This window comes from Callorhinchus milii, unplaced genomic scaffold (genome assembly GCF_018977255.1).
Source record: "Callorhinchus milii isolate IMCB2004 unplaced genomic scaffold, IMCB_Cmil_1.0 Scaffold2, whole genome shotgun sequence".
Lineage (NCBI taxonomy): Eukaryota > Metazoa > Chordata > Chondrichthyes > Chimaeriformes > Callorhinchidae > Callorhinchus > Callorhinchus milii.
The window spans coordinates 5,605,304-5,633,298 of NW_024704743.1; the positions used below are offsets into that span (position 1 = coordinate 5,605,304).

The 27,995-nt window shown below is 41.0% G+C and overlaps 1 protein-coding gene across 1 annotated transcript in view; it reads left to right on the forward strand.

The window, feature by feature from the left end:
• The window catches only part of myo3a (myosin IIIA), a 137,979-nt gene that overhangs the window by 19,016 nt on the left and 90,968 nt on the right, over positions 1 to 27,995 (forward strand). The window contains exons 3-6 of the mRNA XM_042332589.1: positions 5,983 to 6,087; positions 6,322 to 6,421; positions 22,390 to 22,466; positions 24,510 to 24,655. Of these exons, the coding sequence (XP_042188523.1) occupies positions 5,983 to 6,087; positions 6,322 to 6,421; positions 22,390 to 22,466; positions 24,510 to 24,655 (428 nt within the window). The remainder of the gene's footprint in view (positions 1 to 5,982; positions 6,088 to 6,321; positions 6,422 to 22,389; positions 22,467 to 24,509; positions 24,656 to 27,995) is intronic.

Below are 27,995 nucleotides of genomic sequence, written 5' to 3' on the forward strand. Positions count from 1 at the left end.
GCCCCTCCATTCCGTCTCCTTCACCCACCCACCCCTCAGTTCCTACCACAGCCACCATCCTACATTCCTTTGCACCCACCTCTCCTTCCTCCCTCTCACCCTCTATCAGCCTGATGAAACCCACCATCTGCAGCAACAACCCTCTCCCCAACCAGCTGCTGATCATCCAACTCCCCCTCATCTACCCACTGCTGGTAGACACCATAAATCAGTCCTTCTCTTCAGGATCAGTCCCACTCTCCTTCAAAATTGCTGTCATCAACCCCCCTCCTTAAACAACCTACCACAGTCGATCATGCCATCCTCCTCTACCTCCTCTCCTCCATCATCTGCCTCAATGGGACCGCAGTTGCTTGACTTGAGTCCTACCTTACAAACTGCCAGCACTGCATTTCCACAAATGGTTTTTCTTCTTGCCCCCACCCTGGCACCTGCAGGGTATCCCAAGGCACCATCCTTGGCCCCCTGCACTTCCTCATCTATACGCTCTCTCTCGGAGATGCCATCCGCAGACATGTGGTTAACTTCCACAAATATGCAGATGACACTCAACACGAATTCTTCTCATCCAGCTACAACACCCAGCCTCATCTGACAGACATCAAGGCCTAGATGAGCGCATATTTCTTGCAGTTGAATGACAACAAGACAGAACAACAGCAATAACAAGATTTCATTTATAGAGTGCCTTTCACGTCAGGAGGAAGCCATACTCTTTGGCTCCGGTTGATGTCTTCTGTCCTGCTGTTCAGGCCTCCTCAATCTACCCGATCTGTCCTTAAAACTCTCTGAATCCATGTGCAACTTAGGCGTCAGGTTCGATCCTCAGTTATTCTTCCTCCCACACATCCAGTCCCTAACGATGACCACTTTCCTCCACCTCCACCACATTGACCTTCTCCGACAATACTTTACTCCACAAGCTCCCGAAACTCTTGTCCAGGCTTTCGTCACCATTCGGCTGTTGAACTACTCAAACACCCTCCTTGTCCTGGATGAGAACTAACTTTTCCAATTGAATGTCAACAAGACCAAGGCCCTTCTGCTTGGCTCCCACCAGCACCTCCATACCTGTGGTGCTGACAGCATTGCCCTTCATGGATGCACTCTACACCTCACGGAGCCAATACAGAACCTCAGCATCCTGTTCAACCCTCAACTGTCCTTCATCCCCCATATCCATGTCATGACCCGTTCCACTTTTCCCCAACTCCGCAACATTGCCCGGCTCCGACATTGACTCTCACCTCAGGCCGTCGAGACCCTCATCCACATGTTCATCACACCTGGGCTCAACTAAGCAAACTTCCTGGTTGTCAGCCTCCCCAACTCCTCCCTCCACAGGCTGCAGATCATTCAGGATCGTTCATTGCCTTGCCTACCCCACCATTGGCAGGTGGACCTTCAGCCTCTCTGCCCACACCCTCTGGAACTCCATCCCACAGTCTCTCTGCCTTGCATCCTCCCTTGCCTCCTTCAAGACCCATCTCAAGACCTTCCTCTTCGACCGTGCCTTTGGTCACCTTCCTACCCCTACCCTCCATCCCTCCTGATGCCAACCTTCAGCTCGGGTGCTGATCCCTGACTGTCCAGCGCCTTGGGAGACCATTTGTAACCGGTGTCTAAATCTACATGAGGCAATTACATCTATTAATAAGCTGTACACAGAAAGCTGAAACCTAGCTTTAAACAATCTCGAGCTGTTAAAATTGATAGCTTCTGTCTGTGGAACACGTCAGTGATTAATCATTACAGCTCTGCTCTGTCAGGGCTCGTGTGCATTGAACCCCTCTTTTATTTCCAAGTTTGGATGCAATGATAGACACAGATGGTTGAAAGCATTTTATTACGACACAGCAGCCTAGTGTTAAATACTACAGCATAGGAACAGGAGTAGGCCATTCAGCTCAAGCCTGTTCCATTCTATAAGATCATGGTTAATCTGTACCTCAACTCCAATTACCTGCCCTGCCCCAAATCCCTTGATATCCTGACTTAACAAAAACCTATCCACCTCAGTCTTGAAAATGTGAATGAATCCAGCATCCACAGCCTTTTGGGATACATTTTGCTCGTGTAATTTTTTAAGCAAGTTCCACATTCTGTGAACAGCGAAATACAGGCAACTTAATTCTACTGGTTACAGATCTGCACATCACTAAACCGGATAATAACCCACATCCCACGTGAAAGGTCCTGTGTAAATGTAAATGTGTATTGTATTCACTACCAATAAACAGAGATTGAGAGCAAGAAATTAACTGCTCAAGTCAAAACCAAAGAGAAAAGATTTCTGATCTACAGGGAAGTTACACAAGGTGAGTTGTATGATTAGTTGCTAATCAAATGTTTTTTATCCTCTTCTTTCCTCCCCTCCTCACAATACCATCTCTCCCCATACATCACTGGACCAGGAAAACAACAATGTCTATGGTAAAAAAAACAGAAGTCGCTGGGAACACTCAGCAGGTCAGGCAGCATCTATGGAGAAAGGAAAGTGAGTCAACGTTTCGGGTCCACGACCCTTCGTCAGAACTGGGGCATGTTGGGAGGGAGAGGCTTTTAAGGGCTAACAGAGAGGGGGGAGGCAGGGGAAGGAAGACAAAGGAGAAAATGAGCGAGAGGACAGGGGATGATGGTTAAAGAGGTGTTAATGATGCAAAACAATGTCTATTGTGTCCCTTTGAACATGTTATTTAATAACACCGTTTTTTCTTTTGGTTATCCAAAAGAACCGTTTCCTTCTTTCCCTAGAAATTCCATTTGCTTTGCCGCCATTTTAAATTGTCCAGTTTTGCACCACTTTGGCATTTGTGTCTTCCCAAAGCCCGCAGGATTGTTCGAGCATGAATTGGGCCATAAAAGACTGATACTAGAATTGTCCATTGAGTCCCCAAACCAATTATCCTACTGCTTCTATGTGCCAACCACGAATACAATTTATACTTACCGTATATAGAACCTCTCATATTGGGAGGACATCCCATAGTCGGCATCAAGTGACTGAAAGCCTGCCTGGCGATGGTGAGATGGATGGACAGGGGACAAGTTGTAAATCAAATGAAGGGAACAGCTGTAAAAGTACGGGTGAAGGAGGTTACAGAGTTAGGATGATGTGAGACCATGGAGGAATATAATGGTAAACAACAACAACAACTTGGATTTATATAGCACACTCCACGCCGGAAGGCGTCTCAGAACGCTTCACAGTAACGGATCCCGGGGCTGAGCCAGGGGGAGGGGGGGGAAGGTGACCAAAGGCGCGGTCGAAAAGAAAGGTCTTCAGCAGAGACCTAAAAATAGGAAGAGAGGGAACGAGGCGAAGGGAGTGAGGAAGGCAGTTCCAGAGCCTCGGGCGCAGTGGCTGAAGGCACGGCCGCCGAGGGTGGAACGGAGGACTCGGGAGACAAGGAGGAGGCCAGACCCGGAGGAACGAAGGCAACGGGCATGGTTTTGAGAGAGAGGTCAGAGAGGTGCAGAGGAGTGGAGGGATTTGAAGACAAGGGTGAGGAGAACTTGCTCTGCTGGTGAATGGGGAGCCAGTGGAGCTGAGCAATGATGGGAGCAATGACCCAGAGCCTGGTGCAGGAGAAGACATGAGCGACGGAGGGGGTCTGGCAAGCAGAGTGTTGGCATAAATGATGTAATAAGGCCATGGATGTGCATCACTGTGTTTCGGGGGGAGAGGTCATGGCGGAGACGTGAAACATCTGTGAAAAATCTGCCCTTGTCCAACATGCCTGTGGCCGTATCTTGTTATTGTCAGCGAACAGATACAGCAGAAATGATTACCAATAAGAATCAACTGAGTTAGCAATAACATAGCTTCATTTTCGGTGTCGCTTTTAAAGCCAGTTTGGAGTCGCTACAATTTAAACGTTGCATGGTATGCCGTCTGATGCTCCTGAAGTTACAGTTCGCAGATCAGTCAAGCCTCTTTGCTCCAGATCGGATGGGAAATTCAACTTACTGCGAAACATAGCAACTTTAACAATGTGTAATTATAACCGTAAATAAGCACGCATTGCAGTCGAGTTTACGCTGATCCGTCTCTTCACTGAGTCTTTCTAACAGGAAATCTATTGCTAAGACGAGCACTGTACATTAAGCCCTGTTATTAAAGCTGAGATATTTAGCAGCAAGAGGAATGCCCTCACCAGCTCATGTTTGGCACATTCACTTGTATCTAGGAAGCTTTTCCTCCAGACCTTCTGCCACACACAAAATATTTTCTCAGAAGATGTTAGCTCCAAGTTAATATAAAGCAACCGATTAAATTTTTTTTCTACACGTAGAAATGATTTAGTGCCAGCTTGGCTCAGTTGGTAGTGCTTTTGTCTCCTAGTGATAAGGTTGTGGGTTCAAATAATAATATATTATTAACTCTTGCATTTGATATAGTGCCTTGTCACGTCGTCAAGACGTCCCAAAGTACTTCACAACATTTTACTGCGAAGTGCAGTGGCTGTGTATTTTGTGGGCGAATGTGGCAGCTAATTTGCACGCACCAATATCTCACAAACAGCCATGAATTTACATGCCCAATTTTATCTGGGGGATTGTTGGCCAAGGCCCCAGTAGTAACTCTCTTCCATTTTCGAGTAGCATCTTGTCTGAAAGGACAGACTCTTGATGGACCAAGGAGGCCGTTACCAGAACTCCATCCAACGTCACATTCGAAGGACGGCACCTCACACAGTGCATCAGTACCCCAGCACTGGACCGACCTGTCAGCCTAGACTGTAAATTCAAACTCCTGACCCAGGGTTTGAGCCCAAAGACCACTTAAGATCCTAGTCTGTCTAGGCTGACAGTGTGGCACAGTGCTGGGTCTACATGGTCGGAGATACTACTTGTCGGATGTCATGTCCCATTGCATGGCCTTCCGGTGGGACGTTGAAGGTCATGTGGGCACCAGTCACAAAAGAAAGCAGTGTCCTGGCCAACAGTCTACCAGATTAAATGGTCATTCACCTCATGGATCTTTGAGGGCCTTTGCTCTGCACAGCTCGCTATCGTGGCTGCCGAATAGAACAGCCACTACATCTATCAGTAATTACCGTGCAGAGCTTTGAGACTTTTCAAAGTGTTGATAAGGTAGAAAATTACACAAAACAATGTTTGTTCTTCCTTCCGAGTACCCAACACGAATGCTCCATTTCCCGCTTTGCCTCGATAAGCGCACAAATTACCGTGGACATAAATTTAAAAAATAGCAAAACAAAGGTAGCAGTGCAGCATTTTTCACCTTCCCCTGAGTACGTGTGTCCCGCGATGACAAAACATCTCACTTAGTGACCAGCAAGAAGTCTGTACAATGGAAACCGATAGATTTGTGTCAGGTAAGCCATCTCCATTTGGGACCTTATATGCCCTCGCTGCTTTGCTGTCAGGGGGCACTACACAGGAGCAGTTATAAAGCCACTGAAAATAATAAATGTCTAAGCCATTTAAGAAAGTAGCATTGCTTAACATTTCAAAAGTCTACATTCCTTGTAAACTCAACTTTACGTCATTGAAGACCCGTTGGGTTCAAACGTCTATCTAATCTCAACCTGCAAGACTATTTCACTTTATCTTTTAAGAACAGGCAGAACATTGGCGACATCTCAAATTCAGGCTTGCTTTGGAAACTGTTTTTTCTTAAAAAGAACAAATTAGGATAAAATAGTCTTACAGACAAAGACTAGGTGAAATCTCAATTTTACTTGCTGAGTAAAATTTATGCCCTGGACAAGTAGTAACTTCTTAAAAATAATAGAAGCAGAATTGTAATTCAGTACAGATTCAAACCAGCAAAAATCATCATTATTAATAATAATCCTTTGATTTGACATAGCACACTTTATAGTAAGATCCTCTTAAGGTCTTTGACATATCCTACTAACGCAAAATGCAAATCAAATGCAAGGATTATTATATCAGACTTACAATAGGATTGTTTATTATTCCAAATTTACCAATTACGTTTTGTCATTTCAGTTGTGCAATGGAGGGTCTGTCACCGATCTTGCCAAAGGCTTATTGAAACGAGGTGAAAGAATGAATGAAATGATTATTGCCTACATCCTGCATGAAGCCTTGATGGTAAGATACAGAACTGCCTTTTAACAAGTATAGGATTCCTTTGCTGAAAATTTAAATGCTGCCTTGATGGCTTGCCTCTCTGCTCAGCCTTGCGACAGTCACAAGAAATAGGTTGTTCTTATATGTACACATTATTTGCTAACATTAGTAAAGGCTTGCTGTGTTACATGTATTAGGTGGCTGATTTTAGGTTGTTGCAGAATTAATATAACTCCCATCTTCATTTTCCTTTAGGGGCTTAAACATTTGCACAACAACAACACCATTCATCGTGACATCAAGGGCAATAACATCCTATTAACAACAGAGGGAGGCATCAAACTTGTGGATTTTGGTATGTTGCAATTTGCATATAGCCTAAGGAGGCCTTTATTATTCTCTGCGGTTTTACAGGAGTCGATCAAGCAGACTCAGCGGGAGGGGATCATGCTGAAGCGTAGAGCCATAAGCTGTGAGAATCCTGGCAGGCAAGCAAAATCAGCTGTCAAATCGTATTTTCACAGAGTGCGCTTGTGGCTTTAGCTGTCCGTACAGAGAGGAGGAGGAAGGGGGATGCATGCCAACCGCATCGGACAAGTGCCTCATAACTAGCCAACCATTTCGATCGAATGCTTCTTTCAACCGATTAATACAAGGCCTTGGATAACCCTGCAGAAAAGTAGTGCCATTATAAAATAGTAGGCAGTATGATTATTATTGTTAACCATGATTATTATTATTAATAATAATCCTTACATTGGATATAGCGCCTTATTGTTGAGATGACTCAAAGCGCTTCACAGAATACACCGTAAAGTGAATTGTCTGCATATATTTTGTGGGCAAAACCTGGGAGCCAATTGTGCAAAGCAGAGTCCCACAGACAGTTGTGGATTGAGTGAACAAATTTTTTAAAAAAAATTCTTGCCCCTTATTATTATTATTGTTATGATTGTACCAATATAGACCCAGGGATCTGAATCCTTATATTTGGGTCTCAGCATTAAAATAGAGGAGGGTTGTGTTGGGGTGGGAAGGTTTAATATGAAGTACAAGTAGGGGTCGGGTTTGAGAAAAATCATTAAAGTTCTCTCAAACTTGTCAAAAGTAATCTTACATTTTGCTTGTAGCGGGACCAGGAAAGGATCTTAACCAGAGCAGTTATGCCCTGGACAAGTAGCAACTTCGTAAAAATAATAGAAGCAGGCGGACACACAATTTCAAAGCTCAGCTATCTCTTTTCTGGATTAAATAATAATAATCCTTGCATTTAATATTGTGCCTTTCATCTCAGGACGTCTCAAAGCGCTTCACATGATTTACTAATAAGAATCGTATGAGTATTCTTACGTTTGGTATAGCGCCTTTCAGGTCAGAAGAATATCTCAAACCACTTCACAGGATGTATTGTAAAGTGCAGTGACCATATGATTTGTGGGCGAACAGGCAGCCAATTTGCACAGAGCAATGTCCTTCACACAGCCCTGAAGTGAAATTACCAATTTTATCTGGGGTATTTTTAGCTAGGACACGGGGAGAAACTAACTTCTCTGTTCAAATGGTGCAATAGGATCTTCAAAATTCAACTGAACAGGCAGAGAGGACCTTGATTCTAACCTCTCATCTGAAGGATGGTACTTCCACCAATAAAGTGCTCCCCAAGCACTGCCTTGGTTGTGTGAATTCAGAGTCCTGATGTGGGGTTTGAACCCACAGCTTTCTGTCTCAGAGGCGAGAGTGTTACAACTGAACCAGGCGGACACACAATTTCAAAGCTAACACGACACGTCTGCACCAAAGCTGCTGGTGAGAGAACAACACAAAGATTTCTCCTAACCGGGAGGAGAGATAATTTGTATAAATGTATCGCAGAGAGTATTTTTAGATGGAAACACTTCTTTCCCCCTGTGGTACTTTTTCCCATTTAACAACTGAAGTACTGTCTCTAACAGTGTTTATAATGAGTAAAACCACAATTAATGATCAAGATAATGACACATCTAAAAGCTAATGTGTTACATGAATCCTTTATGTCAAATGGTCTTTAGAAATAAATGGAATTTAATGAAATGTTAAATGCGATGGGTTGAAAGGGAATGATATGCCTGTTAATTACAAATAGAGAACAAACAGAAGGAACGTTGGTGGTCTTTATCCACTGTGTGGATCCAGAAACTAATGTTCAAGGATTTGCCTACTGGGAAGAAGATATTGACCTCATGTGTCTTTATTCACCGCAATAAATATAAACGTTCAGAATAGATTAGTGAAATTGAAGTTAGAGTGAGACAGACTAAGCAGAAAAACATAAAGCATCGAAAATAGTCATATCCTAGACCAGGGAGGGATGGCCAACTGGTGGTCCTTAGGCAGGTCACATTACGCACGTGTAGAATAGTCATGTGGGTCACACATCCTTGTCCTTGAAGACACTCATTTTTTCACGACATAATGAAAACTCCATCGCTCCTATTGCCTTTGATTAAAAAGGATTAATTTTACTGCTTTGTACAGTTGTGGCAGCGTCATTGCAAGAGGAATGTCTAGTTTTGTTTATGATTTTCTCAAATGCGTTAAGTGAAGGAGTGACGGAGAATTTCATTGACGAGCGTGCCCTGTTTTAGCCATAATGGAATGAAAATAATCCAGTGAAATAGTACCTTGTGGGGTGAAATGATCACAAGATCACAGATCACAAGATTGGTTTGGATGAGAAGGCCCTTCGAAATATCTGGCCTCATTCCTCCAGAACATCTACCCTACCATATTCCCATTACAGCATCAAGCCGCTTTTAAACTAGTCCAGTGTCCTGGCCTCAACCACCCTCCCTGGTAACCTGTTCCAGTCACTAATTACAGGATAAAACGTGGAGCATAATTTTCAACTCTGAGGAACAATATTCCTTTTGTTAATATTATATTATTTGTGGTGATGGGGGGTAGTGGTCTGAGTGTAATTTAAGATACATTTTCTAGCATTCTTTTACCTATTTATTGAATTAACTTCAAAAAGCTCACTGTAATGCAGTACAAAACTAGATGACACTGTGAAGAGCCCTTGGTTCTGATTTTATATCCCACTCCTTACACTAACCAGCACTTCAAGCTGGTTGTGAGTTCTTAGGTCAGTCCACTTGCAGTGTGCAATACATGGCTTTGCATTATGTAGCCTACATTTATTATAAGAAGAAGAATTCTAACTTTTGATATAGCGCCTTTCATGTGTGGAGGACGTCTCAATACGTGACAGGACTTACTGTAAAAATATAATGACTGTATGTTTGTGGGCGAGGGTTCCTCCATTGCTGGATACGTTCTCCTGTGTTTGGAAGAACAATCCTCTTGATCCAGATCATTGGTTCCAATGTTGCGCCAGGGCAATGAAGGGATATGAAAACGAGTGTGAGGATCTTGAGATCGATCCGTGCGGCGATAGGGAGCCAGTGGAGCCTGGCTGGAACTGGTATGATGGGGACAGTACTGGTCACACCTGAAATCTTTTCGTTCACATCTGACAAAAAGAACTGAAGTTGCCATGTTTCTCAACACATTTGATGCGATAATCATCACATTGAATCTGTTATAAAATCAACAGAATTTTTCACATCGTGACTTCCCATTCAGGACAGACACCACATTTTTTTTCTTTACCCAGAGGGTAATTAACAGGTTACCACGAAGGGTGGTTGAGGTCAGCACACTGAACCCATCTAAAAAGCAGCTGATGCTGTGATGGGAGGAGGTAGGCGGGGGGTTCTGGAGGGAATAGGTCAGATGGGCCGAAGGGCCTTCTTCATCCAAACGTCGTTGAGATATCTCAAAGTGCTTCACAGAATACATTGTAAAGCGAATTAACTGTGAATTTTGTGGGCGAAATGCGACCATCTATTGCACACAGCAATAGGTGTGTAAAAACTGCAAAAACTGTCGTGGATTGAGTGACCAGATTTTTTTTAAAAAGAGGTATTATTAACCCCGCAGAGTGAATGTAAAGCGCTTTGAGACATTTTAACAATGCCAATAAACTGCCGTAGCAAATGGAAGGATTGTTATTTAAAGTCCCTTTATCAATCAGCATTGAACACACACGAATTTAAAACAAAGACTGCAGGGCATCATCATATGTCTCCACAGGACACAATTAGACTCAGAACACGAGGCCCAGTCTCATTGGAGCAGCCACATACAATTTCAAACCACTAATAAATAGGCTTATTTCACTGATAAATGCTTGTCAATTATTCCAGTTCCCATTATGAAAAGCAATCTAGGTTTGGAATGCAAAGATAACGTGGGGATGAAAACGGTAATGTTTAATATCAGATATGGTGTGATTTACAATGGTTAGCTGTGAAGACTTCAACACTATCACCGTGGTTTCCAAATAGGGAGGAAATGGCTTTTCGTGGGATACTCAGATTGAGTTAAAACGGTATATAGTAAAGCATCAATGAAAGACTTCTCTTGATCAAAACAACTCAGGACAATGATAGTATCTGCTTGGGGTTTCACAACCAAGCACTGTATCAAAGTCTGGGGGTTTGGGGTGGGGGACAAAGGCAGGAGTGAGGGAAACGTTCACACCTAATAATATTATTATTATGATTAATAAATGTTCACACCTGAAACCTGTTTATTCACCTCTGACAAAGAGCAACTGAAATGGCCATGTTTCTCAACACACTTGATGCGATAATCATCAGATTGAATCTGTTATAAAAATAGCAGAACTTTTCACCTTGTGGCTTCCCATTCAGGTTGTCAAGACTATAGCCATGAATGCACATTTGATTGATTTTATCAGGACTTTATGGTTAAACCATTTTTTTTATCTGAGCTTATTGTACTTGTTTTATATAGTGAAACATTTAGTGCGTCCGTAGATTCTGTCCAAATTTAGCCCCCTCAATCGCATGCCATATCCTCTGGTTTTACGTCATTAACCAGTCCCTCTCCTCCGGATCAGTCCCTGCTTCCCTCAAAACTGCTTCATCGCCCCCCTCTTCAAAAAACCTTCCCTAGATCCCTCAAACCCCAGTCACTACTGCCCTATTTCTAACCTGCCCTTCCTCGCAAAAGTCTTAGAACGTGTTGTTGCCAATCAACTTCGTGCACACCTCTCCTCCTACTCCCTCTTCGAACCCTTCCAGTTCGGTTTCCGCCCACAGTACAGAGACTGCGCTTGTGAAAGTCACAAATGACATCCTCTCTATCTGTGACCAGAGCTCCCTCTGCCTCCTTGTCCTCCTGGACCTCTCCCCCATGTTCGACTCAGTCGATCACACCATCCTCCTCCACCGCTTTTCCTCCGTCATCATCATCAACAACAACAACAACAAGTCATCCACCTCAGTGGGACCGCACTCGCCTGGTTCAAGTCCTACCTCACAAACCGCCAGCAGTACATCTGCACAAACGGCTTCTCCTCCCGCTCTCACCGAGTTACCCCAAGGATCCCTCCTCTTTCTGATCTATATGCTCCCTCTTGGGGATGTCATCCGCAGACATGGGGTACATTTCCACATGCATGTGGACGAAACCCAACTCTATTTTTCCACCTCTCTTTGCGACCCCCAGTCCCCTGATGTTCTGCCTGTCAGACCTCAGGGGCTGGATGAGCGCAAATTTCCTTCAGCTGAACGTTGACAAGACGGAAGCCATACTCTTTGGCTCTCGTCAATGTCTAAAATCTCACAGTTCTCACCTCCTCCACCTACCCAACCTCCCCCTAAAACTCTCCAAACCCGTACTCAACCTAGGCGTCAGGTTCGACCCCCAATTATCCTTCCTCCCCCACATCTGGTTCCTCACCAGCACTGCTTTCTTCCACCTCCGACGCATCACCCGTCTCCACCAATACCTCTCTCCGAAAGCTGCTGAAACCCTGGTCCATGCATTTATCACCTCTCAGCTGGACTACTATAATGCCCTCCTCTCTGGCCTCCCCTCTACTACCATCCATAAAATCCAGATTATTCAAAACTCTGCGGCCTGCATTCTCACCCGCGCCAAACTCCGTTCCCCGATCACCCCAGTCCTTGCCAGACTGCACTGGCTGTCTGTCTCAGAGAGGATCAACTTTAAGATCCTCACTCTTGTATTCAAATCCCTCCACTCCTCTGCACCCCCCGACCTCTCTGACCTCCTCTCTCCTCAAAATAGTGCCCGTTGCCTTTGTTCCTCTGGGTCTGGCCTCCTCCTCGTCTCCCGTTGCCCTCCTCTGTATCCTCCCGATTTTTCCCATACCCTTTTTGTACTGCAGCAACCAGAACTGTACACAATACCTATGATCTCACCAATGATTTATATAGTTGCAGGATTACCCCACTATTTCAGCTTGCTATTGATCTTTTGACACATCCTAACATCTGGTTTGGTTTATTCACTGCCACAGAGCATTTTTGTGAGAGCTTGAATTTATTGTCAATCAGGACCCCCAAGTCCTTTTCATTTTCCACACATATTATTTTCCTTCCATTCAAATAATAGTCCCTTCCTGTTTTTTTTGTCTCCATGTGAAATATTTTATGTTTCTCCACATTGAATTTCATCTGCCACCGATCAGCCCAATTTCTAGGTTTGTTTAATCCTCCTGTAACCTATCATGTTCCGCTTCGCAAACTACCACCTTCTTTAGCTTGGTGTCATCCGCACTACCTTGCCTGTCACAGCCATTGTTTGGTTTCCATATCATCTCTCGCCAGAGGAGAGAAACTGTTGGAGAGTTTCTGCTCCTGCTCTGTTAGCCAACCATAATTGCTGGCCCCTTTTCTAACAGAGACCTTCTCTAGGTACGGGGACTCCACTCCTACTCTGTCCCCTAGCAAGGTCTCCTCTAGTACGCCATTTATAAAGACTTCTGTCTCCCTAACAGTTTGGTGCGTGACCAGTCGCTCACTGAAGTAAACATATCACAATTTCTGCAATGCACAAAGTATCTGATCATTATGTATGGCATTTTGAGAAAGAAAAAAACCTTTGGCACTAGTTAGGTTTTCCCGCCTGTACCTCTTCCCCCCACTTCTGCCCCGAATTCCCCCTCTCTCCAAATTCCTGGTGTTGATGCCTCACTCCATTCCCAGCTCGTTCTGGTGGGTTCTTTGCTTGAGTCAGGCTCTTGCAAGCTTCCCCTTTAGATAATCTTCAGACAGAACCAGTTTTAACTGGTCACCTACCAACTTGCACCTGGTCAGTGACTCCCTGTTGACGAGAAAAACAAGTTAGAAAAAAAAACAAGTGAACAGAATCTGTACCATTTTACCAATAGATTCCCAATCTCTCCAAATTCCTGTTGTTGATGCCTTCACTCTGTTCCTAGCTCCCTCTGTTTCCAGCTCGCTCTGGTGGGCTTTCTGCTCTGAATGATGAGGATGACAGCATTGAATGACTCAGTAGCATTGTGCAAGCCAGATAACGACACACATGTGACTCACCCGTCGACAAGAACAAATTAGTATCACAGATTTTCAATTTCTGGAAAAATATTCCAATTTAAACTGAATTTTCCTTTTAAGGTTTATTGACCACAGTCACAGAAGTTGCAATAAATACAGACCATATATTTATCTACAGTAGGAGTATTTGATGAAGCAATGTACTTTCTGGTGACACTGATCTTTATTCCACTGGGCTCTACGTTTATTTAATTTTGAAGCCAATTGTCTTTAAGTTTGTTTTAAAAATTTACAGAAAGTAAATAAACTTCAAAGATAAGACTAAATTCTAAATTTGCCATATTCTGCACAATCCAAATGTTACATAAAGAGAGTAAATCTAAATTTCCTTCATCCTGTATATCCCGGTCATATAAATCAGCATGGGCTTACTTCAAAACCAATATAATCTCCTCAATAATAATCCTTGCATTTGATATAGTGCATTATCATGTCTTCGAGATGAATCAAAGCGCGTCACAGAATATACTGTAAAGTGTAGTGACTGTCTATTTTGTGGGCAAAACATGACAGCCAATTGCACACAGAAGATGGATATCCAAACCTGAACCCAGCACTCCAAATGAGGTTCGACCAGCATTACGGTAATGTAATAGCTTTTATGATTAGGTAAATAGGGTCGCTTTTACGATCAGGTCCATCTCAACCCCCTAAATCCTTTTGCTCTTCACCCCCATCAATGCATTCACTCCTGTGGTTCATATACTATTGAATCTCGATTATGATCTAGCCTCTGTATACTTTGGTTCCCGGTCATCACAAAGTGCGAAAAGTCCATACACGCAAATTAGCAACTTCACAATTTTGAAATTACTGTGAAAATATGAATACCTTAGCAGCTGGCAGAATCAGAAAACATCCCTATAATAAGGCAACATTTTCAGCCTCTATTTGCAGAAAAAAATCTATTGAGCCCATTGGGAGGCAGAGCAGCTGTAAGAGTGAAATTATCACCAGTTAACAGCTTTGAGTGGTTTTAAATTTGTAGCACAGATTGCTGCTTTTATAGATATTTCAGTTCTGAAAGGCTTGTGCATCGCGTCCTCATAATAGAGCTGTCACTTAAATGTGGAGTTAAATGTATCTCGATTGTTTGTACAGAGACTGTCGTGACTGAGTCCCAGTGCTTGAAATTGGACTTACATAAGAATATACACGAAATACAATTCTTTCACAACTGCCATTGAAATCTATATTTAATAACGCGTTGCTACTAATTGGTTGCTTTAAATTAAGAATTATGTGAGTTAAAAAAAACAATTGGTGGCTTGACCCTGGTTTTCCTGCAAACTATACAGTCACTTCGCTTTAGAGTCAATCCTCTTTGAGACATTCTTCCAACACGAAATGCATTGTATCAAATGCAAGAATTATTATCTATTAGGTTTAGATGCAGAACACTAGAAGTAGTCGATTTTCTTAACATAAACAGGGAGCAATGCAACAAGCAGGAATAATGAGGAAAGCCATTGAGAACTATGAAATCTTTTTAAAAAAAAACTCTGAACTTTATAAATGGCTAAAATGAAGTGCTTTATTGATCAAAATGCATTTCATGCCCAAAGGAACTGATTCCAAATCGAGTGTGCACTGCTATCATTTTGCTGCGTAACAAGGATTAAGCCCACGGAAATGCCAGTTGATGTTATACAATTTGCACTCCGGAATCACAGATGCTATTCAAATTGTCCCTTGCAGTAAGGTTCATGCGAAGTTGCTGCCGAGCACTTTAAAGGCACTCAGTCTTGGGCAATAATGCGCATTTACATTTACTTTTTGGCTTTGCAGGCAGAGATGAGCAGCAAACAAATTATATTCAAGATAGCCTGTGTGACATTTAAATGGTGGTTGTCGGCAATTCTACTTGGTTTTCCTTGTGCATCTTCCTCATGCAAACAGTATCTCGCCTATGAAGCTGTAGTGACACATGTCTCTACGTACATTCAAATTCGCTTTCCAGAATGCAGAATGATGCTGTGCCGTGGGATTGGTAAGGTTCTCTGCTGAGTGAATTCAAACTCAATACAGTGCATCCTTTTTATAACATCGGTGGTTAGTTATCCGTTTTCTGGATGCTGCCTCAAAGAATACTGTACGTTTTGGGTTTTATTAGTGTGGCAGAAAATACAAGTGAATTTGTTTATCTATTTTCTGCCATTACAGAAAGGGAAAAAGGACCAAGAGTTTGTTCGTCAAATACTTCACTGAATATTATAAAATATATCAATAATTCTTGCATTTCATATATTGCTTTTCACATCAGCAGGTTATCTTAAAGTGCTTCTCTATAAAGTATAGTGACTGTGTATTTCGTAGGTGAATGCAGCAGCCAATTTGGGCACAACAATATCCCAAAAAACAGCCATGAAGTGAATCACCAGTTTTATTTTATTGTAGCAAACCCTGACAACATTTAATGCACACAATGCTGTTTCTGCTCATTATATGGGTGTGATTTGATGCGCTCGTCAATGTTTAACCTCGTACAGTCTCCCTTTCATCTGCAGCCTTGTAGACCAGCACGGAACAACTGTGAGCGTTGGCCGAAACTGATTAAAATAGTCTGTACAGACATTGCCATGGCAACAGTGACAAGCTGATTACATGCCTCCTTTGAAAGAATCCAGAGAAATGTATGCTATAGAAGAAGGTTATTTGGCTTATTGTGTCTGTGCTGTGTCTTCAAAAGAGTAATCTATGATATCCCATTTACCTGCCTTTTCCCCTTACTCGTGCAAATTACTTGTCTTATCCTGCACCATCTACTTCACATTACGTCCGCCTCACTTCTATTTTCTATTTTCTGATCTATGCTAAGCTATGATTTTTTACAATATGTACTTTTTTTCCATTTGCGTCTAGAAACCACTCTGGGTCAATAGAAAAAATAATATAGCTGGTATTCATGTTAATAAATGGGCCAATACTCCAAATCCTTGAATGCTTGTAACCTTATTGATAGCCAGCTCACTGATAAGCAAAGATTAAAGTAATCATTTTCATTGCACGGTTTTAGATGTTAAATCAACTTTTTAAATTTAACTTTGAAAAGATTTTTAAAAAAAAGAGACAACAGATTCCTACCTGTTTTAATGCAAGGTTCTGTTTTCAGATTCCTCTCTCTGGTGTCCTTTAGGTAAAATTCTCTGTTTCCTTCCTGCTCACAAGGATGTCGATATGTGCTCAATCAAAACATTTTCATACGAGAAAACATCTGGATCTTATCAATAGTAACAAAATAAAAGTAATATTAATAAAAAGGTCACTCAATCCACAAATGTTTGTGGGACGCTGCTGTGAGCAATTGGCTGCTGCATTTCGCCCACAAAATATACAGTCAATTCACTTTACAGTATATTCTGTGAAGTGCTTTGAGACGTCTCGAAGATGTGAAAAGGCGCTGCATCAAATGCAAAGATTATTATTGTTATTGGTACCCATATATGCTACAAAACATAATCATCGCACTGTACATCGTGTAAATCTCCTTGCCCATCTTCCTGCTTGGCTTCAGCCCCTTGAAAAAAGGGGTTTTCAACTCTTGACTCTGAAGCACCACATGAATGTATAAGCCACACTATGTAAGAAGTATGGAATTTGTAATGTTCTACAACTCAAAAAAGCATGACTTTATTTAAATAAATAGTATTTTATAATATGTAAAGGGAGCTTCTCCCAGTTTCCTCGCCAACAATCACCTAAATAATTCTCACCCACACCAAACTCCGCTCCCCAATCACCCCAGTCCTTGCCAGACTGCACTGGCTGCCTATCCCAGAGAGGATCAACTTCAAGATCCTCACCCCTTGTGTTCAAATCCCTCCACTCCTCTGCACCCGCCCATACCTCTCTAACCTCCTCTCCCCTCAAAACAGTACCCGTTGCCTTCGTTCCCCCGGGTCTGGCCTCCTCCTCGTCCCCCGAGTCTTCTGCTCCACCCTCGGTGGCTGTGCCTTCAGCCACTACGCCCCGAGGCTCTGGAACTGCCTTCCTCACTCCCTTCGCCTCTCTCCTTATTTTCAGGTCTCTGTTGAAGACCTTTCTTTTCGACCTTTGGTCACCTTCCTCCCCCTCCCCCTGGCTCGGCCCCGGGATCCATTACTGTGAAGCGCTCTGAGACGGCGCTATATAAATCCAAGGTGTTGTTGTTGTAGTTATAAAATTGGTCATTTATTTCAATGTTTTCTTTTGTGGGACGTTGCTGTGCACAATTGGACTGCTATGTTTGCCTACAAATATACAGGCACTCCATTTCAAATTAAATTCTGTAAAGCGCTTTGAGACATGTGAAAGTCCACAATACCAAATGCAAGGATTATAATTGGGATTATTATTAATATCTTAATTAAAAAATGCCTTTAGATGATCTGCAAAACATTGCAATCTTCCATGATTTAGTTGGAGAATACCTTTATTCCAGATAAAATCCTTGACACATCTCTTTGGAAAAAGCTGAGGGAAATATGTTACATACAGAAAACTTTCCTCACTTTCAGGTTATTGTAGTGAGTTATTGTGTCTGGAGAAGTTCCTTCCTGAAGGGCACTGGAGAATGACTGGTAATGGGTGATGCCCTAACAGTTTACGGTGGTGGTGGTTTGGGTATCATTCCTCATTGTCAAGAGTAGGATTGAGAATGTTATGTTCACCATCAAATTATTTAAAGAAGATCTGCTATCATGTCAGTAATGGTATGTTTGAAGCAAAACTACACAGGTACAGGTTTGAGCTAAAATGAGACTTTTCACTCTGTCACCATCAAACCTCACGTAACTCAAATTGCCTGTGGAACTCAAATCCAATATTGTGGTCTAAAATAAATGTTTCAAATGAAATTGAATGAAATTATATGTTCATGAGATAAGCAAAAGGTTTTCCAGAACTCATTCATTGAAATTTATATTATTCTCATATCTTGAGTGTATCAAAGCAGGAGTCTCTCCATCAGTGCAGCCAAAATAAGTTTTATTTAATTTTTTATCCTGTCTATTTTATTAGTACTATTATTATTTTAAACAATTTTAAGCAGTGTGTCCTGGTTACTCTGGTAGATTGACTGGGAGAAGTTTCCAAGCCCAATAATGTGAAAGAGCTGAATTAATACCTATCTGAACAAAGATCAACAAATAAACCAGGTTAAACCTTCACCTGAAAGAGATAGAGCTGGTAACATTGCTCATTTTAAGGGTTTTGCTTATTGAAGTTGCCTTTTTGTTATATGGTATTAGGTATTATGAGATAATAGTATTATATTGTACAATAAGTATCTCAAGATGATCGATATAGTAAATTACGTCCAAAACTATGTATTACAAGTGTCATTGTAGAAATGCTTCCACACAGAATCATAGAATCTTATTGCACAGAAAGAGGTCATTTGGCTCATCATGCCTGTGCTGGCTCTTTGAAAGAGGTACCAACTAGTCTGATTCCCCCGCTCTTACCCCATATACAGTCTATTTTAAGGATTTTGTGGTTCAGCTTTATCGCACGCTGTCAAAGTAATCAACTGGCCAGGACACTGCAGCTTGGTGTACTGCTGGGGGACGGTAGGATAGGTGTTATGGAGCGATGAGATCACAACGGACAAAGAGCCTTCTTCATCCAGACCAATCTTGTGATCTTGTCTGATATTGTGAAATTTGAATAGCTTTCTTGCATTGTACAAGATACCCATTCCTGCCCACACTCTTCGGTCAAGTGCTTTCAAATGTGAGGAATTCCTGCTTCCTCTCCCTGTTCCCAATTTTGGGAGATCAGGCCTTGCATGCACTGTGGCATTCTGTATTTGGGATCACAAGATAATTGAGGTGTCACCTAGTGGAGTGTTGCTTTAAGAAGTCATGACATGCTCAGTAAGGCTGGAGGAGGTGATACGGAATGGATTTGGGAGACATTTTGTGGTAACCTGCTTCGGATGTTACTGAGGAGAATAAAAACTCGAGCGTAGACAACATTCCGAATGTTGGCACAGATTCCCACCGAAGAGCAAATCCATACAGGTAGGCAGACACGATCCAAATGGGAAGAATTCCCCCATGGACAAGCCACCAGAACACAAGGAGATCTCCTACTTGGTACATAATTACCGATCATTTCCAATTAGTGATGAGCAACCTGTTAAATTATACCTTCGCTGGAGCTTGTGTTGCTGTGCACATGATTTAGCAACTGATGCGTTGAGTCCGAGACATTCAAGCTCAAGAATTTTCATAGCTGAAGCAATGGAGTTATAAAGTGTTTACCTGTCTCTTTCCACTTGAGTTCCTTGTTTCAGTTAAAGAAATCTACCCTGAGAAAAAAAACGCATTTGACAATTTATTATTTACTTGTGGAGAGAAAGAAGATCCATGATCCCTGTGCTATGCTAACTCACTACCAGATGTGACTTTCAGCAGTGCTACATCTCACTCAACTGAGATGATGATGATGTTTTTAAATGTGACTTATCGATGCAGAGAAGCTATGGGTATGGGCAGAGATGTGGCAAATAAAGTTCAGTGTCGAAAAATGCTTTGCATTTCAAATCAAATTGTACTAATCAAATTGAAATATGCCCTAATATTTTGACTGCAATGATATAAGGAACAGAGGGATCTGAGGATACAGATACCCAGATCTGCAAAAAATAGCAATGACGCATAAAAAGGGTAAATGGAATTCTAGGTTTTATTTACGGGGCCACTGAATGCAAAAGTAGGATAGTCATGAACCTTTACAAGACATTTGCCGGTCTACAGCTGGACTATTGAGTGCAGTTTCGGGCTAAGTTTCAGAAGGACCATCAGACAGTCTATGGAGAGAGTTTAACACAGATCAACTGAGATGATACCATGAGAAGGAGTGCAGTTATGATGAAGGGGATTTATAAGAGTGATATTCACTGCAGGAGAGGACCTAGTAAAAATGCTTGCAGTTTGGAAAAGGATTTGAGAAGGTAAAAAAAAATTGGAATGCTTGGTCAAATAAACAACAAGGGAGGATACTAAATTGGAGATTGTTTCTCAAAGCTCACAGAGAGAAGTGAGAAGGTGATTTTAATATGGGAGTTATTAAGAATGCATTACCACAAATGGCTATTGAATCTTAGTTAATTAAAACATTTCAATGTGCATTATATAAACAATTCAAGAATTGAGATATAAAAGGGTATAGAGAAAAAGCAGGGAAATGGGATTAGAATAGTAAATTCCAGTGGGGAACGCATGCAGTATGGGTGTGATGGGCAAAATAGTCTCTTTCTGCTCAATAAACATAGCATAATTTATTTCATTGTATTCTTGCAATATCACTCATTTGTCTACAATCTCATTTGTCTGTTTCGACATATAGTGTTGTGTAATATAATTACACATGAACCTAGCAAGAAGTGCAATATAATGAAGACTTACACATCAAATTGACTAGGTTAGAATAGCTTTTGAACCCAGACTTGATGCCTTGCAGTGCATTGTTTAAGATCATTTCATCATTACTGCCTCAACGTATCTGAAAACCTTCTGAATTTAGGTTTGATCCAATTCATCGCAAGAATTACCTACCCACAAAGACAAACACTATTTGGAAGACAAAGAAAATTTAAAAAAAAGTTTTATTTTGCTCTTCCCTCTGAGGAGTCACCTTAAGTTCCTGATCTGCGAAGAGTTAATGGATCTCAGCTGGAGTCAGATGGATATATAAGCAGGAAAGGTGGCTCGTGCTTGTTTTTCTGCAGAAATTTATTGGCCCCAATCCATGTCTCGCAGAAATCCTTTTATACGGAGCTGAGATTGTGATCCACCGAAAACCAAATTGTGACAAAATGTCTTTACGATGGAGGTACCTGACAGTGTTTGACAGAAATGGTAACTGCTATATCTAAGATCAAAGGTGACCATGTAGGAATGTACATGGAAAAAGAGAGAATTTCCATGAGAGACTGAATGAGAAAGGTGAGACTGTCAGATAATTGTGTGACATTGGAGCAGATGTGCTTTTAATGAAAAGTGTGCTGTCCACAACATCGAGGAAGAATACTCTTCAGACTTATGGTGGATTGAGGTAATTGGCGTTGAGTAGGAACTGACTGACTAATTGAACAAGGAGACACTATCTTTAACTTCCACCTGGAAGGGAGTAGCAGATGCAATATAATCCATCCAATTGAGCAAAGCTGCTGCCATTGGGCTTGGGCATCAACTAATGGCTTACAGAAATTATGGCATGTTTTAGAAGTGAAGGAACCAGTTATTTGTACCTCACTCAGAGTTAAAGCTGTTTGACTACAGATGCAACAACAACAACATGCAATGATACAGTGCTCTTCATCCAGGGTAGTGACTTGGAGCATAGTTTGACACCAAGCTGGGGAGAAAGGGTAAGTGACTGATCGAAGAGTAAAGTCCTCAGGCTCGACCTGAAGATGGGCAAAGAGGGAGCAAGGTGGAGGGACTGAGGTAGACAGTTCCAAAGGGTCAGGATCCATAACACATTGTCTACTGTGCATGTCTCAGCTTTCTGTAACCTTTCAATCCATCAAATGTTCTGATGTAATTTAGTGACCATCTCTCCTGACAATAATTCAGCTTTCTCACATTGTTAGGCTCAGTAATTCTGACAAGTCAGATCCTCCCCCTCCCATAATACCACCAGCACTTACTGTTTAGGTCACATTTTTTAAAAAACAATTACCAATAGAACCTGACAGGAAACATCTAGATGTTAAAATAAATAACTTATTTTTATTAAGTTTGGGATTTCTTTGAAAGGCTGCTGAGACTCCCTCTTTAACAGTAATTTTTAAAACTGAAAAGGCTCCAAGGAGTGTTTTCAATGCTGTGGGGCAATGTGTCAACTTCACTTCATGATGCTGCTCTAATCTCTATATTAGGTGTTTCAGCTCAGTTAACTAGCACTTGCCTTCAACGCAATACATCTGTTGGAACCCCCTTCTGGATGGCCCCAGAGGTAAGTACGGAAACTCCAAGGACAGTCAACCCCTCACCTCATTACCTAATCCACTGGGTGATGACTGACTGACTGACTCGAAATAACATTAGCCGTCACTACTGTTCAGTGCATTTACTTGGACCACGTTTTGTGCTTTAACATAGTTATTAAAAAAAAACCTAGTCTACAAAGAAGGAACATGTATTCCTAACTTGGCTCGAGTCAAACCACTATCAGAATATGATAGGGAGTCTTGCCACCTCTTTTGGTCTTGGACAGGCTTAAATCACTCAGCTTTTGCTTTGTTTCTGTGTTGAATCCCCCTCCCCCATTGCTAATTTTCAATGCAGGACAATTAAAATGCAAACAATAGGAAGTAATCAAAATATGAGAAACTGGTTATCACTAGGCGGACATCATCCGAGCAATCTACATTGTTAGCCCTGCTTATTCTACAGCAAACATGGTGTCAATGTAATATCCAGATGCATCCTGTAATTGTAATATTCTCACTTAGACCCGGATAATCTGCCTTTACTACATAATTGTCCACATTCCTTACATTAGCTCAGGGAGGAGGGGATTATGTCGTTTATACTTGCAGCATTAAATCTCATTTAACTGGATCTCATTGCATTACTTTACGCTTAACATAAAGCAAACCTGTGCATCCACAATGTATACAGGCCAGGATTAAAGTCAGCCCTGTCCACAGTCAAGTGACCAGAATCAAGGAACAATTGCAGAATATTAAAGCAGTAAAATTCCAGATTTAAATTACAGATTGCAGAAAAAAGTAAATATTCAGAATTTGAAATGGTCTGCGAAGTGAAAATCTTGCTCTCTTCTATCCCCCTGAGAAGGCTATACCTCTGCCACTTTATCAAATAGGTCAAGCAAATTTTACTGAGTTATCCTTCCAATACTCTGCACATTCTCACTGTCTTTCTTCTGAAATCCACCAACAAAACCATTTTCAAGAGCAGCTAAAAACATTTGGTTAAAATTCCCTTTAACTCTACAAATTACTTTATGAACTCCATGTCGCTTTTTCCTTTATTTTCAATATCCTAGACTCAGATTATTGTGCAAACAAGAGAACATTGACCAACCTAGCTTTCCCAGAACCTTTGGCTCTTAACATGTGAAAATCCAGGGTTTCTTTACCAAAAAACATAAAGGATTTACAGTTATCAGGGCGCTAGTTAATCTGAGCACAACACGTATTTCCTGCAATTTTAGCAATGAAGTGTGAACTAGTATTACATAAACACAGCAACCTTTTGTGTATTTAGTTATCTAGAAAAATAATATCTAATTTTCTCTACATATACAATTTAGGCTGCATCGACATAGGCTATTTTTAGCACAATGACAATAATCTGAGTTGAAACAATTTTGTATAGGAAAAAAAAATCAATGTACCGTAAATAATTGTAATATCCTGTGCCTTTCTACATTCATTGCTGATGTTAAAATTATTTCTTTCTTTCCCTAATTTATACTTCGCCTTTTTTTTTTACTGTCAAAGAAAATCGAACACATTAGTGCGACAAGAGTCAGAACCGTTTCAGAAATGAGGTTTCTAACTAGCTGCCGATTAAATCTGGAACTAATTCCAGCCATAACCTGTAAATATGGAAGTGCTGGAGAGTAACAAGACATTCGGCCTGCTCGAAACTCTTTTAATAATGATGTATCGGCCCTGGATGAGAGCAGATTCTAACCAGGAGATCACCTTATGGGAGCAGGAAAAAAGAATGTTGTTTCTGCCCAGAATTAATGTATAGTGAAGTTTGCTTGGGGCAGCTTGGGGCAACGTCATTTAAAATCATAACATTTAGAAAATAGTTCAACAGAGGATCAATTGTAAGAGACAGTGGCCTGGGTAGCCACATTAGTTAGGTTCAAAATTATATTTAATACCTCTCGAAAGCATTACTCAGATTATGACTGTTTCACTATAAGATTCGAACGTTTTTTCTGCTATGATTGCTGATAGTAATAATATTAATAATTGACAGTAACTTCGGGATGTCTCTTTGCTTTACTGATGGCCAGGTAATAGCTTGTGAGCAGCAGCTGGATTCCTGTTATGATTCACGTTGTGATGTCTGGTCTTTGGGCATCACTGCCATTGAACTCGGAGATGGAGATCCACCACTGGCTGATCTACACCCAATGAGGGCACTTTTCAAAATACCCAGGTATTCGTGCCATTTGCACCTTACTGTTAGACAGGACATTGCCGTGAATATTCACCAGTGTATTATTGAAGGCACAATTACCTTTTCAGTTCCCATGCTAAGGTTATTTGTCGTACAAGCTTGGTATTTGGACACTTAAATGTATCTACTTCCTACTTCAATCTCACTCAGAATGACTAAGGACACGTAACATTTGTTGACTGCATTGGGTCAATCCTGTATTGTATTTACTTTAAATAAAACCAATCTATTACAACAACATAAGAACTTGCTATGCGAAAGAAGACCAAGGTCCATCTAGTTTGCCTTCCACCATCTTGGCAGTCACTTGACATGTCGCTTCCCAGACTATATACTGTATCCCAAGATATTATTTTCTAGGAGAAATCTATCTCATTTATTCATGAAACAAATGACATTTTCTGCTTCCACTGTCTTCCTAGGGAGCCTGTTTGTTAAGTTTACTCCTCACTCATTGAACTAGTGTTTTGCACAGATTTGTTCTGAATTTACCCCACTTCAGTCTACTAATTTTTAGATAACCAAGATCGTAAGAGACAGGTACTCCTTCAATAACCTGTTTTATTAAAGAAATCTTTATACAGCGATGTTCATGCACAGAAAGGCATATTTACCAATCCAGGAAACAATATCTTTATTGTCTTCTTCATTTTCGAGCCTGTTTCAACTTTAGGCTAGTTAGTGACCAATACGTATAACCCTAAACAAACATGTCAAAGGCTGTCCTTGCCCATTTACCCATCCTATGCTTCACTTAAAAGAACAAACACTTCAAACAACTCACACTGGTCACCCTCCCTGCTACTGCAGTCTGTTTCTCGAAGTTTGAGACTACTCCAACACATTCCCACATCTGCATGCCAAAGCCCCTCGATTCACACAACTACACAAAGATATAAGATCAAGTAAAAACAGACATATTCATTCGTATCAAGGTTCTTCACTTAAAAAGGTTATAATAGTACAAATATTAAGTAACTTCCATTCGAAGCAAAAGACATATAATATGTAACTCATAAACCCAAATTATATAAACTAAAATTCTGTAAACAGCACAATAATCAATGTGACAGAATCAAATGGTTTAAAATATTAAAATTATTACAAATATAGTACAGTTTCATATTGACAAAGCTTTAGACAAATCATATATATACATTGCTATGATGCATCATTCCTATGTCAAGAACAATTCATCCAGGATGCATTAGACTGAATGCCTATTGATCTAATGGATTTGAGGGAGGGAGAATTTAGCAATACATTGGCAATCTCCCTTGAAGAAATCACAAGGATGAAACTAAAAGGGGGGGATTTCTCTGAGTCAGATTGCTGACGTATAGTTAACATATAGTGTTCAATTGGAAACAATAAGAAACAATTTTCACTGATGCAGCAGTCATTTGCTTTAGGAGATATGGTTAGGGAATATCGCTATGCATGTAAGAGGACATTTCATGTTGAATTGGATTGATCTTAAGATCTGTAATATTATTGAAGTATCAATGACACTCCAGGTTATTTAGCAACTGGTTGCGTTCACATTGTGTCTTAATAGCATTATAAAAAGTCATGGATTTCCACACCGTTCTGTTAGCTCTCTCCTTTGCAGCAAGAAATATTTGGAGTGGATTACATAAATCTGGCTTCCCACTCTGAACCTCTCTACAGCTGAAAGGGAAAACAAACAGCGTTTATCTGGATCTCATTATATTTGATCTATGAACACGTTATCCTAATATTGTCGTATAAAATGAAATAAAGTCATCTTTAGTCATGCTGGTGATCCTAGGAGGTGGCCTTGAATCCTGGAGATGTGGATTGCAATAAAACTCTTTATGCCTCAGAAGATAAAATGGGTTGAACAGAATCCACGATAGGACAAACCTGACACAGCGTATGGGAGGAAATGCTCTTTTCTCCCATCTGGCTTTCTGGTGACTTGCCTTAGCAATGCAATAATATAATGAAGTTTGTAGTTATAATAATCTTTACATTTGATAGAGCGCCGCATCACACCTCAAAGCGCTTCACAGAATATATCCTAAAGTGACTGTGTATTTTTGGGGGGAAACACGGCAGCCAATTAGCCACATTGTAGTATGTACTATAATATATTACTATATATATATGTTACCAGGTATATTGTGTATATGTTATATATACATTGTAACATATTACAATATCTGAGTATATATATTAAAGTTTGTAATATACACTTTGTAATATGGGGATAAGACAGGGATTAAATGGATTGCTCTTTCAACGGGCGAGCACAGTCCTGTGGGCCAAATGGCCTTCTGACATGCTGTATATTTATATAGTGATAATTATCGGCACTTTCCTGATGGATGTTAATAATCCAGTGGTACTTTTTGAACAAGAAAGGCATTTATCCTGGTGTCCTGGCCAACAATCACTCAAATAAAATTGATCATTCACTTCATGGCTGTTTGTGGGATATTGCTGTGGACAAATTAGCTGGTCCATTTGCTTCAAAAATACACAGTCATTACATGTGATACTATATCCTGTGAAGAGCATTGAGACATCCTCCTGACGTGAAAGATGCTACATCAGATATAAGGATTATTATTATAATAAAACATTCTCCTGCTGCCTTGGTTAATTCTCCTCCTTTAGCACTTAATGAAAACTTCAGATTCATTCCCACCAGAAGCTCAGTCCTGGGAATGTCTTAATATCCACAAAACATTATCAAAACCTAATATTGCTTTTCTCAGAGTCTGCAGCTGTCTGTTCTGTACGTGTGTGTTGCATGCAATGTGTTTTGCTTATCCTGTCTATTGTGTGTATTCATATTCCACTGGGACCTGTTTCCAAGGTTGTTTCCACTACTCTGCCTCCTCCTGCTATGCCACTTGTGCCGAATGCGACAGGATTTATGTATTTTTGGTGACCTGATGACAATAAAGGAAAAAATAGAGCAACGCACAAGAACAGTTCTCACTACGGGAGTACGAGCGAGACATTGAATAATTGTACTGAGCTACAGAATCAAAGGAGAGCAATGAGTAAGATTTGACTGTTTGATAATCTGATCACATGATTGCATCAGTCAGCCATGAAATTACGGTAAAATGATCCTAATTTGGTTTACAGCTCTACTTCATTCCCCTTAACGACTGATTCTAGATTTCCCGTCATTGCAGCCTTTAAACTGCTAAACGTTCATGTCTCTATACTCTAGCAGCCGGTAAGGAACGTGAGAAGACTATTACACGTTGTATGATGCAGGTGCTATTCATAAGAAGAAAGAACAACTTACATTTATTATTGGACCCTTTATGCAGGATAG